The sequence below is a fragment of the Bubalus bubalis genome, chromosome 12 (genome assembly GCF_019923935.1).
Source record: "Bubalus bubalis isolate 160015118507 breed Murrah chromosome 12, NDDB_SH_1, whole genome shotgun sequence".
In the NCBI taxonomy this organism is placed as follows: Eukaryota; Metazoa; Chordata; class Mammalia; order Artiodactyla; family Bovidae; genus Bubalus; species Bubalus bubalis.
The window spans coordinates 104,782,317-104,800,757 of record NC_059168.1 but is presented as its reverse complement, the minus strand read 5'-3'; the positions used below and the strand labels follow the sequence as shown (position 1 = coordinate 104,800,757).

General features: G+C 60.7%; 1 protein-coding gene across 2 annotated transcripts in view; it reads right to left on the bottom strand.

Annotated features, from left to right (window-relative positions):
- Positions 1-18,441, bottom strand: part of COL5A1 (collagen type V alpha 1 chain) — a 147,408-nt gene that overhangs the window by 24,228 nt on the left and 104,739 nt on the right. For both annotated transcript variants that reach the window (XM_044926538.1, XM_025262242.2), the window contains exons 37-53: positions 18,172-18,225; positions 15,280-15,333; positions 14,392-14,499; positions 12,660-12,749; positions 12,515-12,568; positions 11,151-11,258; positions 8,624-8,731; positions 7,619-7,672; positions 6,346-6,399; positions 6,142-6,249; positions 5,051-5,104; positions 4,847-4,954; positions 3,548-3,601; positions 2,350-2,457; positions 1,727-1,780; positions 1,397-1,450; positions 563-616 (exon numbers count right to left, since the gene is read on the bottom strand). In XM_044926538.1, the coding sequence (XP_044782473.1) occupies positions 563-616; positions 1,397-1,450; positions 1,727-1,780; positions 2,350-2,457; positions 3,548-3,601; positions 4,847-4,954; positions 5,051-5,104; positions 6,142-6,249; positions 6,346-6,399; positions 7,619-7,672; positions 8,624-8,731; positions 11,151-11,258; positions 12,515-12,568; positions 12,660-12,749; positions 14,392-14,499; positions 15,280-15,333; positions 18,172-18,225 (1,278 nt within the window). The remainder of the gene's footprint in view (positions 1-562; positions 617-1,396; positions 1,451-1,726; positions 1,781-2,349; positions 2,458-3,547; positions 3,602-4,846; positions 4,955-5,050; positions 5,105-6,141; positions 6,250-6,345; positions 6,400-7,618; positions 7,673-8,623; positions 8,732-11,150; positions 11,259-12,514; positions 12,569-12,659; positions 12,750-14,391; positions 14,500-15,279; positions 15,334-18,171; positions 18,226-18,441) is intronic.

Below are 18,441 nucleotides of genomic sequence, written 5' to 3'. Positions count from 1 at the left end.
CTGGAGGGAGCAAGAGGGCAACGCGTGAGGAGTGGGCTCCCAGAAGCCGAGAGGGCAGCTGAGCGCGGTGGGGCACAGGCCTGGCAGGAGCGTGGGGCTGCTCCCAGGCCTCCAGAACGAGGCCCGTGGCCTCCGGTCCCAGAAAAGGCCAGCGGGCTGGGCCGGGGGGCGGGCACTCCGGTGGCCTCCCCTCTCGCACACTCAGAGCGGCCGCGGTCATCGCAGCCTCAGCAACAGATGGTTCCGTTTGCTGGATGATTCATTTTGCTTGCTCTGACTTTTCCAAAGGTCTGACCCGGGGGAAAGGGGCTTTTTCAGCTTCGTGGGTGTGTTTTTTCTCCCACGACAGCCATAAGTGAAGGTCTGCTCAGTCAGCTCATCCTGAAAGGAGCGGCGCATTGACCCGGCGGCTCTGAGATCGGATACCGTGGCAGCGCTGAGCGGGCTGTGAGCTTCAAAGAGAAGCCGGTTCCTCCTCCCAGGGGCTACCCAGGGCCCCAGGGTCCGTGCAGGGTCGGGGAGGGGCAGGTTTCGTGCAGGGACGCCCGGCAGCTTCACGTACCCTTTTTCCTGGAGGCCCAGATGGGCCTGGCTCACCCGTAGGGCCTGGTGATCCCTGGGGTGGAAGAAAGCAGAGCATTTAAGTCAAGGATGTTAGCTGAGACCTGGCGGGGCTGGGTGGGTCTGAGGCTAAGAACACACAGAGCTTTCACTCCGACCTCGGCCAGCCCCAAAGCTGCCCCTCTCGTCTTCTGCAGAATCGGCCTTGAGTGGGGGTGGTCCCGGACTGCCCTGCCCTGCCCTCGGGCTGCACTGGTGTGGGGGCCCATCCCACCTGCGGCTCTGCTGCATCTGGGGAGGGTTCCCAGCAAGCCGGCCGGCACCCCTTCTGCAGAGGTGGACCCTGGGTCACAGGCCAGGAAGGGGTAGGAGGACAGACATCTCTTCGGGGCCCTAAGCCGGTGTCCCGAGCTCGAAACAACGTTTCGGAAACCCGATGAGAGGCACGTCCAGTGTGAGCTCAGCTCGAGGCTCACGTGGGAAGAGCCTTTTAAGGAGCACGTCCAACCCTACCCGGCAGAAACAGGGATCCTGACGATGCTGGGTGGGCTTCTGAGGGGGTGTCGCGGACACCGGGCTTCCTGTGCAGAGCCGCCGTCAGGCCTGGGGGTGCATTTCCCCTTCTGGGAGGAGGGTCCCCAGCTCGCAAGGGTCCTCTGAGGACCCTTGGCTGGGTCACTACTCTAAGGCAACTGGGTGAAATGAACAGAGCAAGTTGCAAGGCCTGACACCTCCCTGCACAGCTGCGTCACCTGACGCCTCCCTGCGCAGCTGTGTTGCCTGACGCCTCCCTGCGCAGCCGCGTCGGGGCCCCAGAGGTCCCAGGTGGACTCACCGTTTGCCCGGGTTCACCATCGTCTCCTTTGTCGCCAGGGGGACCGTCTTGACCCTGTGGGACCAAAAGCAGTTTCCTTCTGTGCCCTGGGCACACCCGAGTTCAGGCACCAGGATCCACTGGTCCCTGGTCCCGACCCCAAAACCCACCCAGGGGTGCCCACCCAGGGCGCTCGGAGGGGAAACGCCTTTCCCCGCGTGCTTGTCAGAACGGGGTTGAGCACCATGCCCCGAGCAGAGGCAGAACAGAAACAGACAGAAGGGAAAAGACAGGCCTGGAGGCGGGTCATGGGCTGTGGGAACCCCCAGCTTGGCACTCTCGGGCACCTACCGCGGGGCCGGGTTCTCCAGGGGGACCAGGATCTCCGGGAAAACCGACGGGGCCCTGAAACAGAGTGAGAGAAGCGTCAGCCACCCTCCCAGAGCGCGCTGGACTCACAGGGCTGTGTCCACACAGCTGGCCCATGCCTCCCACCAGCCTGGCACCTCGGGGCTCCCCTGAGCAGAGGGCGCCCCCCAGAGCATCATTCCTTGTGTGGCGGGCCAGGCGGGGCTGCCGCTCGCCTTCCAGAGGCCTCAGAGGGCAGCCTCCTGCCCACACGTCTGCTCCTGGGGCCGTGGCTGACCCTGATCCTGAACCCTGAACTGTAGGACTCGATGCTCTGCAGACCCTCCTGACGCAAAGCAAGGCAGACCTCGGAGGGGTGGGGCAGGGTGGAGGGCGTGGCGGGGCGGGGGGCGCATAGAGCCCATTCTGTCCAGAAAGCTGCCGGGTCCATGCACGTGGCCTCCGAACTGTGCCCCTTCCCGGCCCGTCTCTCCTCCTTCCTCCTCCACTGTTCCAGTTCAGGACCCGGGGGTCACCCCACACCCACGGGGTCAGGCAGCTTCCGTGCCCCCCAGGCCCGGGAGTGAGAGGACACTGCTGAGAGCCCAGCGTTCCCCGGTACTCACGGGGCTGCCTTTGGGACCGTCGTCTCCGGGAGGGCCCTTGGGCCCCGGGGGTCCGGCGGCACCGGAGGGGCCCGACTCGCCTTTCTCCCCCCTTTCGCCTTTGGGTCCCTGTGGGGAGAGGCGGGGAGTGTGTTCCCAGAGCCAGCCTGCAGCCCGCCTTGCGCTGGCACCACATGGAGCGGAAGCACCCTGACCGAGGCCAGGCCACAGGCCCCTGGGGGGTCAGCTGTCTCCAGAGCCCCCACCCCCGGCAAGTCCCCACGAGTCCAGCCCCACGGGCACCGCTAGGGGTCTCGGGACCCCACTGGTGTCCTGGGGCCTCTGAGGCTGAGGCTCGGCTTGTAGGTCAGAAGGGCAGGGCTGCGTCCTGACGAGACAGCAGGTGGCATGGACCCCAGGGGCCACAGGGACCCAGGCCACCCCCTGCACTGGGGCCCTCAGGTGGAGGGAGCCTAGCACACTTCCGGCCACCAGCCACCCCCTGGGCCAGAGAGCAGCCCCTGGCAGGCCTCGAGAGACCACGCATCTGACCTGCGAAGGAATGTCCCAGCTCTGGGCTCACAGGTGACAAGAGTGAGCCCCATGCTTGTGGAAGCCCGTGACGGAGCCCGGAACACCACGGGCGGAGGGGCGGCTCACGCCCAACTGTCCTGGGCGTTCATCACTAACATCAACGTGCGTGCACACACTCACACACATGCACACTCACACACACATGCTCACACACACATGTACACATGCACTCACACACATGCACTCACACACACGCACACTCACACACACAGGCACTCACACATACACATGCACGCTCACACACACATATACACTCACACACAGGCACTCTCACACACATGTACACATGCACGCTCACACACTCACACACATGCACTCACACACACACATGCACGCTCACACACACTCACACGCACACTCACACACAGGCACTCTCTCTCACACACACATGCATGCTCACACACACACATACACACTCACACACACACACACACACAGGCACTCTGTGTCACACACACACTCACTCCCCACCACACTCCCTCTTTTTTCCAGCAGTCCCGTGATGGAGGCACAAAGGAGACCCGACTCCCATTTCATGGATGGGAACGCTGAAGTAGAGTGGGACCCTCCCCCCCGGCAGCTGTCCACACCACGCCCCACCCGTCCCCAGAGCCCGCTCACTCACTGGGGGACCCCCTTCGCCGGGAAGGCCAGGCTCTCCCGCTTCGCCGGGTTCACCCTAAGGAGGAAACGCGAAGCGATTACAGCGGTGACGAGAGCAGAGGTCCAGCCCAGGCGTCCATCAAACCGCCCCTGACACTGGGCTGGGGTGGGGTGCGGGCACGGGGTGAGACAGCGGTCACTGTCCTCTTGGGAGCGCCCAGGGCTGGAGGAGACACAGGTGAGGAGTCCAGGGACACAGGAGTGACAGTGACACGCACGAGCGTGCGACACACGTGGAGGGAGCGTGCGGCACACGTGGAGGGAGCGTGGGGTCAGGGACGGCCCTCCCCAGGAAGGGGTGCTCCCAGCCGTTCCCGAGGACGACTGGGAGAGGCCAGGTGTGGGAGGGGGGACAGCGGGTGAAGGCGGATGGAGAACAGCATGGCGCCCTGGGTCTGCCGGCTGGAGGGGCAGAGCTGGTGGGGGTGTCGCAGGCTGGGGGGATGCGCCCCGTGGCAGGCGGGGGGAGGACGCGGCCCCCCAGCAGAGGCTGCCCGCCGCCACGGGTGGGCTCAGCAGGCGTGCTTCCCTGCGACTCTCCTATCATAAAAAGCGAGCAGTGATGGGACACTGGTTCCAACTGGATGACCAGACTTCAGCAGAAAGTTCTGGGAGGTGTGCAATGAATGCAAGTGGAAGGGCACGTGTCCATCTCCTTTCTTTTATCCCCAGAAGCTGGGATCGGTGCTCTGAAATATGCAAACTCCTGGGCCCAGGTGGAGTCAGACTCTGGCACCGTCTTGCCCGCCACACCCCTGCGTGTAAGGCATGTACACGCATGTGTGCACGCACATACACCCGATGGGCTCAGGCGTCATCTCCAGGGCCTGCCACATGCACGCATGTAAGGCATGTACATGTGTGTGCATGAATGTACAACCAGTGTGCTCAGATATCTCCAGGGCCCAGACCCTGGCATGAACCAGATCAGATGACAAGGACCCGAAGCTGTGAGATGACAGGAGTTGAGGGAAATGGGAGCTGAGACAGGAACATCTACACACGTCAAGGACAGACAACCACGGCTGTTGGAGCCGATCTTGGAGCGGGGGCGGCGGCCTTTGCTGGGGGTCACATTGTGTGAAATCCTGCACAGGCTGCCCTGGGTGGGGGTGGGGCTCCCAGGCCCACAGCAAGGTCTTCCAGGTTTCGAGATGCTTGTGGCAGAACAGCCTAGCAGTGCACCTGCGTGTCTCCACACGCACGCACACACACACGCACGCACGCTCACACACCAGGACAGTCACGGGGCGTGCATCACCTTCTCTCCCACGGCTCCGGGGTTGCCTATTCCGCCGGGGGGTCCTTGTGGCCCGTCTGCACCTGGAGCTCCGGAGGGTCCTCGGGGGCCAGGGGGACCTGGCGGGCCCTGGAGAAGGGGAGCCGTTGAGCCCAGAGCAAAGGCAGGCCTCCCCCAAAATGCCAGCTCTGCCACGGCCCGTGCCCCACGAGCGGCCCCACTCACCATCTGACCCACGTCGCCTGTCTCGCCCTTCTCTCCGGGAGGTCCCGGCAGACCCTGAGAACAGGAGGTCGTCAGACACTCGGCCGGTGGGCACGGCTCCAGCGCCCCCCCAACCTCTGCTGCCTCCCAGCTGAGTGCCCCAAAAGCCTCGGGGATGCGCGTCTCAGCTACGCATGAGAATGGCTCCGAGATCCGGTCTCAGAACTAGCCCGAGAAGAGAATCGGAGAAGTGGGCAAGGATTTATGGACAAGGTGCTTATTGAGAGTGTCCCATAAAACAATAAAGCCTAATGAGCCACCAGCAGGGAGCTGCCGGGATCAATTATGTCAGCGCCATATGCTGGGACACAAGGCAGTGACTAAGAGTCATGTTTTTGAAAATAAATAGAAGGTGACATGTTCAAAGAATATTTAATGGCATTTGACGTGACTTGTAACAACGGGAAGCGGGAAAGCCTGGTCCGAATGTTCTATACGTGCAGCATGACTCAGGTTTTGTGAAAACCAAACAGAAGGGTGCACACGCTTGTGCGTGCGTGCATGTGTGTGTGTGTGTGTGTTGCACACGGGCGTTTAGAAGGTGTGCATGCACATGCACTCAGAAGGCAGTCTGGTTTCCTTTTCTAATAATCTACAGTAGTTTCCAACATTCTACAATGAGCAGGAAAAAAAACGTCACGGGGTAAGAGAAGCGAAGCTAGGAGTGTCTAGATTTCTGTGAATTCATAGCTCTTCGGGTGTGTGGAGGAGGCCCTGTGGCTCTCCTTAGTAGCCCCATTTTTAAACTTTTTATTGGACCATAGATGCTTTGCAACGTCACGTTGGAGTTGACTGTACACAAAGCAAGTCAGCTCTGTGCACACAAACCCCTCTTGTTTTGACTTACTGCCCCTTTAGGTCATACAGAGCTTCGAGCAGGGTTCCCTGAGCTATGCACTAGGCTCTTGTTAGTTACCTGTCTTACACGGCGTGGATGGGGTACATACGTCAAGGAGGGAGGGAGCAGGAGGGGAGGGCAGAGGTGTGAGGGCTGGGGAGGCACAGCACAGACGCGGGGAATCGACCCAGCTCTGTGCCAACTCCGCTGTTACCTGCAGCCCCACGGGGCCCGGGGGCCCGGGGAAGCCTCTCGGACCCTCGTCACCTTTCTGTCCAAAGAGGCCCTGCTGGCCCCGAGGTCCTGGCTCGCCGTCGGCTCCCTGCGGGGAGACGGATGAGTGTGCTGAGGACCGGAAGTGGACCACAGCAGCTCGAGGGGTCGGCGACTCCAAGGGCTGTTAGCCGCGGATACTCACGGAGGGGCCTGGCTGTCCGATGGGGCCTTGAGGTCCTGTAGGCCCTGGTGGACCCTGTGGGGAAGAGACAAAGGTGGTGGCTCCTGAGTCGCCGCTGAGGCCACTTGGTGCGGGGGCTGGCGGCCCAGCTCACCCGGGCCCTGCCCACACGGGGCCCACCCGGCCAGGCTGCGGCTCCAGAAGCCAAGAGGCCCGGGGTCCAGCCCTGAGCGTGTGCGGTCAGGGGTGGCCAGAGGGCCCTGTGCACCACCTCAGCCCCATCGCACACTCGTGACACGGGCCGCAGAGACCCCGTTCAGAAACGAGACCTGAGGTCAGGGGACTCCCGCAGGGCTGAGCAAGGGCCTGACTCAGAAGGCCACGCCTGGAGCCCGATGCCGCCCCCAGGGTGCCCCCAAGCACGTTCCACCGTCGGCCCAGGGAGCGTGGGGGAGAGGCCGCACTGTGCGGGGAGCCTGACCCGCCCCGGGCCGGCACTGGGAACACACAGGTCCCTGCCCGCCCGGGACACACACGCCGGCGAAGAAGCCCGCGGTGCAGGCCTTCTTCCGTGGCCCCGGGAGGAGCTGCAGCCGCGTGACACGGCTTGTGCAGGAACACACGAGCACTTCTCAGCAGAATGTTTTTTAGGGAAGATTAAGAAGCGTTTGGTCAGGATGCTGCCGCTGCTGGAATGGCCCGCAGCCCTCAGCGCTGAGAGGCAGTGACTACGTCCGTGGGACCAAAATCCTCGAGGACAAACATGCTCCGTTTGCTTATTTCACAAAACCTGAGAGGGCTTCCTGTTCATCTGGTAATAAGGGATTCACTTGCAGGCGTGTGTCACTTACATACATACATGCCTAACACACACCTGTGCACGCACACACACGTGTGCACAGGCACGCACACAAGATTTCAATGGGGGGGGGGGAAGCCCATCACGCGGTTCCCATCGGTTACGGGTGTGAGTGCTGGTATCTCGTTGTTGCTGATGAGTCGCTCAGTCATGCCTCTCGGCAACCGCATGGACTGTAGCTCACCAGGCTCCTCCGTCCATGGGATTCTCCAGGCAAGACGACTAGAGTGGGTACCTGTTCCCTCCTCCAGGGGGTCTTCCTGACCCAGGGATCGAACCTGTGGCTCCTGCTGCACGTCCTGCATCGCAGGCGGACTCTACCACTGAGCCACCAGGGAAGCCCGGTTACCTTGTAAGGGTGGTTAATGTCGGTGGGGACAGTGCACCGAGCCGAGCACGTGGCTCTGAGCCGTGGCTGCGCCGGGGGCCCCTTACCTGTTCGCCTTTGTCTCCCTTGCTCCCCTTCTGTCCTGGCTCCCCAATCTCTCCCTGTGGGAAAATGGGAAAGACCCGTCAGACGGTCCAGTGGCCGCTTGCACGTTCTCTGCTCCCCGTAATTAATTTTTCTCAGAGAGTAAGAACCATCTCCTCTCCAGGGGGACCTCTAACTTTCCTAAGATGAAACATTTCCATATATTAATTTGATTTCCTCTTTAATAAGAGAGCTGGAAGAGATACGACCTTGATTTTACGCTTTGCAGGACTGTAGTAGATTTGAAAGTGTGGCAAAAAATCATAATGGAAATATTTACTTCGTCAAATCGGATGACAGGACAGTGTAATAAAGACAACTCAATTACTATGCCTCCAGAACTATTAAAACCCCTCAGTGCTTCTGCTATGCCGGGCCGTCTCCCACCCCGAGAGGCCAGGCATCAACACTGCAGAGGTGATAAAGTCGGAAATGTCACCGGAGAGTTCTCATAAATGGGAAGCTAAACCAGAGCTGAATTCCTCTGATTTCATTAAACGGAGAATACAACGCTACAGTAACAGCATCAGATTATAAAGCATATTCCTAACGGAGGGGGCCTTGATGATTCAAGTGGAGACATTTAAAAATAGATACTGAGTAAAACCTCATTAAACTCGGCACCACAGGTTTGGAATCTGAAATGATTTAGAGTACTTGTCCTTGCTCTGGCTGCTACAGCAGATGTCTTTGATGACATCAAAACTACAGAAGAAAGCACTGTCTGAGTCCCCTCGAGCGTGTCAGAGATCTCATTCGTTACCACTATTTGGGAGCTATTCCAAAATCATCCGCTAACGCAAGGAACACCGGATGCTCAGCACGGGTTCCCTGTCACCAGAGCCCCCACAGTGCCTGCGTCCCTTGGTTTGAAAGGACCCCCGCCCAGCTCCGACCTGCAGACGTGGGCCAAGCTGGGCCATGCAGGGGTCCAAGACGGGGTGGGGGCTTCTCCAAATTCCTCTTACCTTGTCTCCGTCTTCTCCAGGGGGGCCCACAGGGCCAGCGGGACCGGGGAGCCCCACGGGGCCCTGGAGACCGTCTCGGCCAGCTGGGCCTTGTGGACCCTTCTCGCCCTAGAGAGGAGAGGGGATGACTGTTCAAAGGCAGCTCCATCGCGGGAGCATCCTGCCAGCAGCTCGTCTCCCGGCCAGAGCCCCACAGGTGGGAAGCGGGCGGTTCGTGGGGAGGGACCATCCCCCAGGTCCTCATGGATCTGCCAGGTGCGCCGGGGTGGCTCTGAGTCCAGTCCTGTATCACTGTTCCCCGTGCACCTCTGTGGTTAACCCTCACCCATCCTGGGAAGGGCTACTCTCTCCCAGATGGGGAACGGAGGCTCGTTCGTACAGTGGAGCTGGGATCCAAACCAGGTCAACCCGATTCCCGGGTCTATGTGTGCGATCGCCCAAGTCAGTGGCCAGGGCGTCTGAGCTCCGGCTCTGGGCAACTTGCTCACTCTCCCGATTTTCTACTAATACCACCCCCCATGCCCCCTGAGCAGGAGCACAAGTACCTGCACACACATGCACACACACGCATGCACACACGCACACACAGGCATGCGTGCACACACATGCACACACACGTGCACACAGGTGTGCACGCACACGTATGTGCACACACGCACACATGTGCACACACACGTACACACACACTCACACGTACATAGGCACACATGCATGCACGCACACACATATACACATGCACACGCACACACACATGCACAGGCACACATATGCACACACACGTACACACACGTACATAGGCACACACATGCATGCGCGCACGCACACACACACATGCACGCACACACATGAACACACATGCATGTGTATACACACGTGTGTGCACACACACCCCCATCTTCCTTTCCTCAGTTTTGCTTCACTTTCCTAATCGCCCCCTTGTTATCCCAAATGATCCTCACCGAGTTCTTGCTCTATTTCGCCAGCCATGTGCTACCCTGTGAGCGGCCGGCACTTTCTCACCCAAACCGGGATCCCCATCTCCCGACAGAACCAGGAATGGAAGCAGGAGGGGACGCGGACGGGAAAGCGAGCGGCCTCACGGTTGCTGGCGGGCCTCGCCGTGCCTGCCCCCTTCCTGCACCCCCTTCCCTGTCCTGCTGCACATTCATGCCCTGCTCCTCGCCTGAGATCCCCCGGAAAGGCTCTTCCTCAGTTAAGCCAGAACATGCCCAGGCATCCCATGGCTCGGGTGGAATCTTCCTGCCGACACGACACCTGACCTTTGCTCGGCCTTTTCTCCTCAGGCGGCTGTGCTGGGACCGTGACGAGAGTTTCGCGGACGGTGCCACCCTGGGAGGCTTCTGCTCAAGCCCCAACTCTTTTGAAACAGCAAGCCCGAGCCATGTCCACCCAGCTCCGTGTGCTGTGTTTGGTCTACCCGCACCGAGCGCCCGGAAGAGGGGGGCACGGGCGGAGCCCAGGGGATCTGCGTCCTGCGGGCCTCGGGGGACGGGCCGGACGCCTCAGAACTGCCGATGGCACGCCAGACAGATCGGCCAGGCGCCCGTGTGTCCAGCGCGGTTCCCGTGTGGACTTCTCGCCGGGAAGGCAACCAAGGCCCTCTTTCTAACCCTGAGCCATGGGAAACCCATGAGGCAAACCACCCTCTCTAACAGAAGTCAATCCTCATAGGTGTCTTGACCCAATGGGATATCATCCAGGTAGCCCGTCCCCCTGGAACTCAGACCTCTGTGACATTCGCAATTTGGAGAGGAGCTCTGAGCTGGAGTCTGTCTCCATGGCTGAGTGAATGTGAGAGCAGGTGGGCGCTTGCACAGTCATGAGGCACACATCAAATGTGGCTGGGCTGAGGGTTCATCTGGCAGGAAGGGGCGTTCAGGGACACACTGGGGGAGAGAGGGTCAGCTTCCCAGGGCACGTCTGACTAGATACGAAGGGTCTCTAAGCCCCTTCATGGAAGCCGAGACTCCAGACCAGCCCCCACCTGAGCTCTCACAAAGCCTCCGGGCGGGGGCAGTCACACCTGGGTTCATCAGGTGTGAAGTGTCGGCTGTCAGGGGCCTGGGAAGAGGCTGCTTATCTTCCCATCAGGTCGCCTATCCCTTTTCTTTTCCACACCTGCCCCCAGACCAACACAGCAAGCGCCATCCCAAATACCCACCTTTCCCTTACACTGACCAGCCGTGGGCCCAGGCCGGGGTGGGGGCCCCATCCTGTTGGGGTCCCCAGAGCCTGGACTGGGCCCAAGGCCACGTTTGGACAGAGTCTCCACACGCCCCCACCCCCTGCCCTGGCCTGCATGTCCCAGGGCACAGACGCACAGGCCTGTGAGCACCCGTCCAGCTCAGACCACTCTGGGGAAGCATCTGGCCACCTGTGGACCTCAACCGTGACAGCCAGGCACACATTGCAAACTTCACCACCGACCCCCTCCCACAGACCCCAGGGAGACGCCCAGGGAGCACAGCACACAGCAGGGACCAAGCTCCTCTGGGGCAGTACTTACAGGAGCGCCTTTCTCTCCAGCTGGCCCAGGGGGTCCCTGGGGCCCGGGTCTCCCTGGAATTCCAATGGGCCCAGCGGCACCGGCTGGACCTCTCTCGCCTGGAGATCCCTGGGCAAGGCAAGAAAGTGGTTTATTTCAAAGGCTCTCCAACTGCGTGGGTACGACTTCCTGAAGCCCCACCCCACCATACCATACCACCATCTCCTCACTCTAGAGCCCGCCATAGCTCCCCAGGGCCCCGAGTGAGCACAGACTATCGGGTCTAGCATTTGAGGCTGTTTCTGAGCCCCTCCCATAACTCCAAGTCCCTGCAGAGCGTCTGAGGACACCTCTTCCTTAAGTCCTGACCTGGAGGGACCTCATCTAGGACCCTGGCATCTACCTGGCCCTGTGGGCTCCGCCTGCCCCCAGGGTGCTCACTGGCTGCCTGGCTCCTCCACGCTGTCCGCTCTATGGGGGAGGCTCTGGCCCCAGGCCAGGACTGACAGGTGGGCACCTGGACTAATTCTGGGGGTCAGCACTGAGGACCCTGGTTCCCCGGGAGGCATCCTGTTCCCAACCTTTATCAGAAGGAAAATGACTTTTCACCTCACTTCCCCCTGACTTCCCCATCATCATCGCTCTCAAACGGCCCCTAACTCAGGCGGAAGGGGATGTTGTTTCATGGTTCACCCTCAACCCAGCCAGGGGCCGGGGCGGCTCCTGAAGCCCCCACCTGAGCAGATGAGTGGGGGCTGTCGGATGGGCCCCGTTTTAAGGGGGAAGTGAAGCAGATGTCACTTTCCCATAAAGAGTCAGACAAGAGCTGGGGTCTGTGGGCACAGCCTCATGTGGCCACTGAGTCCCCCAGACCATAGCCCGGGGTCTCGAAGGTGTGAATCTTTAGGCCTCGTGTAGCTGAATCTCACGGTTGGGAGGGACCCACTTAAGGAAACAGCACAGCTCTGGGGGCCAGGCCTCCTGCCTGTGCTGGGTCACCTTTGCCCTGAGAGGCCTTGGGTGTGTGGATGGCCCGGCTCAAGGCCCTGGAGCTGCGTGTGCTCGTGTGAGCTGTGCCAGGCCTGGACCCGCGCTGAACACCTCCACAGGCTCGGGGCCCCACTCAGGCCTCGTCCATACTCCCAGCCCTCCAAGTTCCCTCACACAGCACGTGCCTCCCTGGGCCTTCCTCACTGGCTGGCAGCTCGGGCACGCTGGCCACATCCATCCCGAGTCCACCTCCCCCACCACAGCCTTCCCAGGACCCCCGGGGAACCGTCAGAGCCGGTGTGCGTGCTCCCCAGCCCTCGGGACACCTGCTCTCCTGCAGAGCAGGCTTGGAGGGAGAGGGCTGGAGAGGCTTTGTGCTGGGCCAGTACACTCACCGCGGGGCCTGGCGGGCCAGGGGGGCCTTCACTGCCTTTCAGTCCAAGCGCCCCCTGCAAAGCAACGAGGTGTGAGAGGGGGCCGCAGGGAGAAGCCTCCCCAGGGTGGACATCCAACCCGTCCCCCGGCGGACCCCTCACTCACCACTGGACCAGGAAGTCCTCGGTCTCCAGGGAAGCCTCGCAGCCCGGGGGGACCGTCTTTCCCAGGAAGGCCAGCGGGGCCTGGGTCACCCTGGAATCAGGGCCACAGGTCAGTTTCAGGTGATGCCCACAGCCCAGGTGGACGGGGAGTGGGTGGGGCCTGGTCTTCTAGATCCACTCAGGAGCTGGGCTGGAGCGGGGCTTCCCGGGGCTCACAGCTTTAAAAGGAACCTCTGGGTCTTGACTCACTTCACTGGTTGACGGATCCGGGTGCTGGAGCATGGCCCAAGCTCACGCCTGGGAGCCTGCGTGGCCAGCTGGCCCCGCGTGTGGCGTGGGAACCGACTCTGTCTGGGACTCTAATCATGATCCGTGGAGTCCTGCTCCCCGCCACATCCTTCAGGGCCACAGCGGCCCGAGCGGGGGCTGAGGGCCTGTCCTTCCCGTGAACCCGGGGATCCTCATAAAACTGGCTCAGGTGAAGAACTCCGTGGCCAAAGCATTGGAAGCTTTGCCTGAAAAGGACTCGCCGCTCAAGATATTCGTCTTGAGGCTGAACCACGTTTTCTGAAAGGATTCTCTGTCTGACCATGTGTCTTACTTGAAATTCACTAAGGCTGTGACGTCTTCTAGGACTTTCTCTGGGGTCCCACATGGGAGGGTAGGGGCGTCCTTTCCAAACTCAGCCAGCTCTCTTTATGGCTGAATGGCTGTCTCTACGTTATACACACACACGTATACACAAGCACATATGTATGTACTCCATCATGTATGCCTGCATACGTACATATGCATGTGTGACCTTTTCACTCTTTGATTACTGTTCAAGTTTACTTTGCTGTATGTGGTCACGCAAAGGGCTGGAGAACTTATCTCTCCCGAGTCCCTCACTGAAAAGCTGAAAGAAGAGGGCCGTTCGTTTTTATGCAGAAACACAGAAGTTACGACCACCAGCTTGGGGCACCCAGTCTGGGGATGTGTTTTTTAATTATTTATTCTTTCACTGATGCTTTCAAGTTGTGGTGCTGGAGAAGACTCTTGAGAGTCTCTTGGACTCCAAGGAGATTAAACGAATCAATCCTAAAGGAAATCAACCCTGAATATTCATTGGAAGGACTGATGCTGAAGCTAAAACTCCAATACTTTGACCTGATGCAAAGAACCGACTCATTGGAAAAGACCCTGATGCTGGGAAAGATTGAAAGCAAAAGGAGAAGGGGGTGGCAGAGGGTGAGATGGTTGGATGGCATCACCAATTCAATGGACATGAGTTTGAGCAAATTTCAAGAGGTAGTGGAGGACAGGGAAGCCTGGCGTGCTGCAGTCCATGGAGTCGTGAGTAGTCGGACATGACTTAGTGACTGAACGACAGCTTTCATGTCTTAAAGTGGAGAATTTTTTAAAGGGTCACTTTCCGCTAACTTCAGTTTAGACACATGAAGTGTCAGACTTCTGTCCATTTCTGGGAACGGGTGGGCGGCCACTCTGGGTGCCCTGGGGAAGAGGTGGTCCACAGCCCCCCATCATCTCTGTCCGGGAAGCTGATCAGCTCAGGCCCTCCTTCAAAGTGAGCAGAGAGGAGCTGAGTCCCTGGTCTGAGCGGGTGCATTGGCATGAAGAGCAGCTGCTTGAGAATCACACATTCATCACAGAAAAGCATCAGAAAGACACAGACCAAGGGCCGAAACTGTCCCCAGGAAAGTCCGCTCGGGACAGAGGTCCCAGCCACTCACCTTCGTCCCTTCTTTCCCGGCCAGGCCCGGGAGCCCCTGTTCACCGGGGGGGCCCGGGGGCCCAGGGTGGCCACGCTCGCCCATGGGGCCAGTTTCCCCAGTGGGACCCTGCAGGGAAAAAGCATGTCAGCCAGTAAACACATTCCAGGGACATGCAAGAAAGTAACTTTCTCTGCCTCAGTCTAAGGACAGCCTGGTCGCAGAGGCGAAGGGCCACTGCGAGCCCACCAGACCGTCACCTTCCTTTGAAGGTCTTCTCCTGGTAAAAACCCAGGGAGAGCGAAGCACACTGGGGTCTGTCCACCAGCCACAGCCACTGTGGTCCTGCGTGTCGTCTCCAATGAAGCCGGTGGGGCCTGCGTTCCCTGGGCCTCGGGGGGAACCCCCGTGCAGGGAAGGGCAGGGGGCGCACCCTCGTTTCCTGGGTCAGTATCTTATTTACCGCCACGTTAGGCACAGACTTTCCGGGAAGCAGGGTGACTGTGCCCCGTTTTGCGGCCCTGAGCCTGCAAGCCCATTCTTGCACAGATCCAAGGTTAGAACGGCAGCCCCGGGCACTGGATCCAAGGCGGGGAGTCAGGCTGCGTGGACCCCAAGGGCTGGGCTGCCCGGAGGGTGGAAGCCGGACTCCCCGGGCCTGCCTGGTCTGCCCACAGGGTTGGCAGCTGGCTCTGCCCGCTCGGTTCGCGTCATGAGATCACTCCCCATCTCTGCACCTGCTCTGCTGCGTGGAAAGCACCTCTGAAGCAGCGGTCTAGGCCTTATGACGCCCCCCGGCTGCACCCACGCCCTGACGATGCAGGGATCTTCCGCCCTGAGCGTGACCCTGTCTCCCGAGTGGGCGGGGACCCGGGATGACCCCAGATGCCAGCGGGGCCTGTGTCTCACCTGAGGGCCGACCACACCCGGGGGGCCTGGAGGGCCGGTCTTGCCTTGGAAACCCTGCGAAGAGAGAGTCAGCCCGCTGAGACGGCTGAAGAGGCAGACAGAAGGTCACCCCAGCCCCCACCCCACCCCAAAACAGTGGACGTCCGAGACCTCATTGAAAAGGGCCATTTCTCTTGTCCCACTTTGCATGAGTTTAGGAAGGTCAGGAAACCAGACAGGATCGTTTCGCTAGCTGCTTCCATCACCCCGCCTTGCTCTGAGAAATACACTCTGTAACCGTTCGTCCTCCTCGCGTCACTAAGCGTCCGTTTTCTGAGCAGACTTGGTGTCACAGCTGCTGGAAACCACACTCGGGAGCCGCCCCGGGCTCCTCTCGTCAGTCACTGTGCGGGGACTGTCCTGTGGTGTCCCCGAGGCCCCTGGGGCAGGACAGGCGGTTTTATACGGCACCCATTGAAATCCGGACGCAGAGGGGAGCTGCCACTTCCACAGTGCGGCAGCTGGGAGGTATTCTTAGCTCGACTCAACAGGAACCGCTTGTTTCTGCTCCGCTCGCTGGCACGGACCCGGCCGCCTGGCTGCTCTGCACACGCTCTCCCCCAGAGGCGAAGCTGACGGCAGAGCACCGCGGGTTTCATTTCCGGCATTCATTTCCACGGAGCTCGGCACGTGCGGACAAGATGCCATCTGCAGGCGCCACGTGACGCCGGGGGAGACGTGCAGATGCTACGCCCGGGAGGCTTTCAGTGGAAACTCGACAGCGTCCGCAGAGGGAAGCGGCTCGTTTAAGGCCGCAGCAAGAGCCGCGGGGCCAGCTGCCCACGGGGCTGAAGGGCAAGGACCTCTGACCCAGCGCACGATGGCCAGCGAGTGTGCAGCTGATGGACACTTCACGCTCAGCCGCTGGACCGTGCAGACCCAGAGCAGAGGCAGCTTCACGCAGAGTCTGGGAGGGCTCCTTCTTTAGGCCCAGCCGAGCTGCACGCACGGGACTGACACGGCCATGGCCGAGGCAGCATTCCCCGCAGGAGACCTCTGTGCGCTCAGTCGTGTCCGACCCTTGGTGACCCCATGGACTGTAGCCCACCAGTCTCCTCTGTCCATGGAGTTTTCCAGAAAGAGTACTGGAGTGGGCAGCCATTTCCTACTCCGGGGGGTCTTCCCAACCCAGGGATCGGACCTGTATCTCTTGTGTCTCCTGCCTCGGCAGGCAGATTCTTTACCACCGAGCCAGCTGTGAAGCCCCCATACTACACTTAATCTTAGCCGCAAGGCCAGCAGCCTTTACAGGGTCAGAAACAAGGCATGCTGGACAGATCGAAGGCATCTCCCCTGCTCGGGGGGCTGGGTAGCAGTGCCCACGTGGAGGCAAGGAAGGCCTGCGTGTGGTCCGCCGGGCGACACCCACGCCGGCTGAGGCTGGGGTCCGTCTCAGTGCTTGTGACGAGCAGGCCCTGGGCTTGCATGTAGGAGGTGCTACGACCTCTTGTGTTTCCAGTTCTCTAACGAAAGCACAGGTCATGACCCCGAGCAGGGCCTCTCTGCAGGGTGTCTGGACTGACCCCTGGAGGACGTGACACCCCAGGCGGGCCCAGATGGGGGTGCCCCTGAGTCTCCAGGGGCAGCCAGGCATGGTGGGGGGTGGGCAGGAAGAACCTGTCCTACTTTGCCAGCAAAACAAGCGGCTTAATCACTCTGCCAGCCTCTTCCCAGAACAAGGCAGAGAGGAAAGCGTGCACCGTGAGACGAGAAACCTTCCATCTGGTCTGCTCAGGAAAGCACTAGAGAAAGGCCTGCAAAGCTGGGGGTGCTTTCGTTTTTCTCCATAAACAAAAGAGCAAAGTAAGCTCTGTTTTCGGCCACGGAGCACCAGGACGGCACATGTAGGGAACTCTTCATCACCACGAGCCAAAAAGGGACCCGGGGATGTTTTTAAGCAGCACCAGGAACGTATTAAGTGTGCTGTTAAGGATCACACTTCTCAAGGGGACGGCTCCTCCTGGGAGAGTCAGAGGTCTCTGACCACATGGACGCCAGACACAGACACAAGAGGGCCTTCCCATGGGTCAGTCTCCACCACTACGGCGGCCAGGAGGTCACCAGGCGCTGCGAACCCCAGCTGTCCAGAGTGGGGAGCCCCCAGGCCACAGGTGTGCCCATGCCCTTCCCAGGGACAGGCCTGGGGGGACACAGCATGGAGCTCGGTTGAATCCCCCGTGGCTCCTGGGACCAGGAAGTGACCCCAGTGCTTTTTCTAGAACTAAAAAACGTGGGCGTCCATTAAGTCCAGCTGTCAAAGACTGTCATGGGCGCTGCTACAGGTCAGGGCAAGGCCAAGCTGAGCCCGTGACAGCAGAGACGCTGGCCCTGCGCACAGCCAAGGGCCCAAATTCCAACCCGACCGGCCGCCTGCCCCCTGACTGAAAAGGGGACTTGGGGGAAGCCGTCTGGCTCCTTGCCATCCCCACGAGGCCAGAAGGGCCGGGACAGACAGGGCTGGGGGTGGCATAAAGTAACCAGAAAGCTGGAAACGGAGGACCTGCCCAAGGAGTGTCCAGTTCAGACGCACGTGGCATGCGCTGGGCCGCGCTCCAACCCTCCCGGGGAAGGCAGGGGCCACTCCTCTAGGTTCCGTTGGCGTCACGATGGTTGCACGTGTGACCTTGGGCCAGGCTGCCCAGGACGGCTTGAAGCCGACACCTGCCCTCACACACAGAGCCAAGGGGCTGCTCGGAGGCCGTGGAGCTCCCTCCAGACAGGGCGCATCCCGCGGCCACAGGAGCCGGCCGGCCCTCGGGGGGCTTCCCGAGGCTGAGCCTCAGCCTTGCCTGAGCTGACCGGCAGCGAAGGTCGGGCGCGGCGCCCACATCCCCCGGCGCTGCCCACACTCACCGTCTCGCCTCGCTGTCCGGGGTGTCCCGGGAGCCCGTCCTTGCCTGGGGGCCCCTGCAGAAAGCAAAGGAGGGAAGCTTCATCTCATCCCAAGACACACACCTTCAGGACTTCGTGCCACCCCAGAGGACAAAAGCTACCGTTTCAGCTCCAAGGCGATGATGGCAAAGTCACAGTAACAAACTCTCCTGGGAGCCCGGGTCTGGGCTCCGCCCCCTTGAACCCTTACATCCACCCTGAGGGTCACTGTCGTCTCCCAAGGGAGAAGCC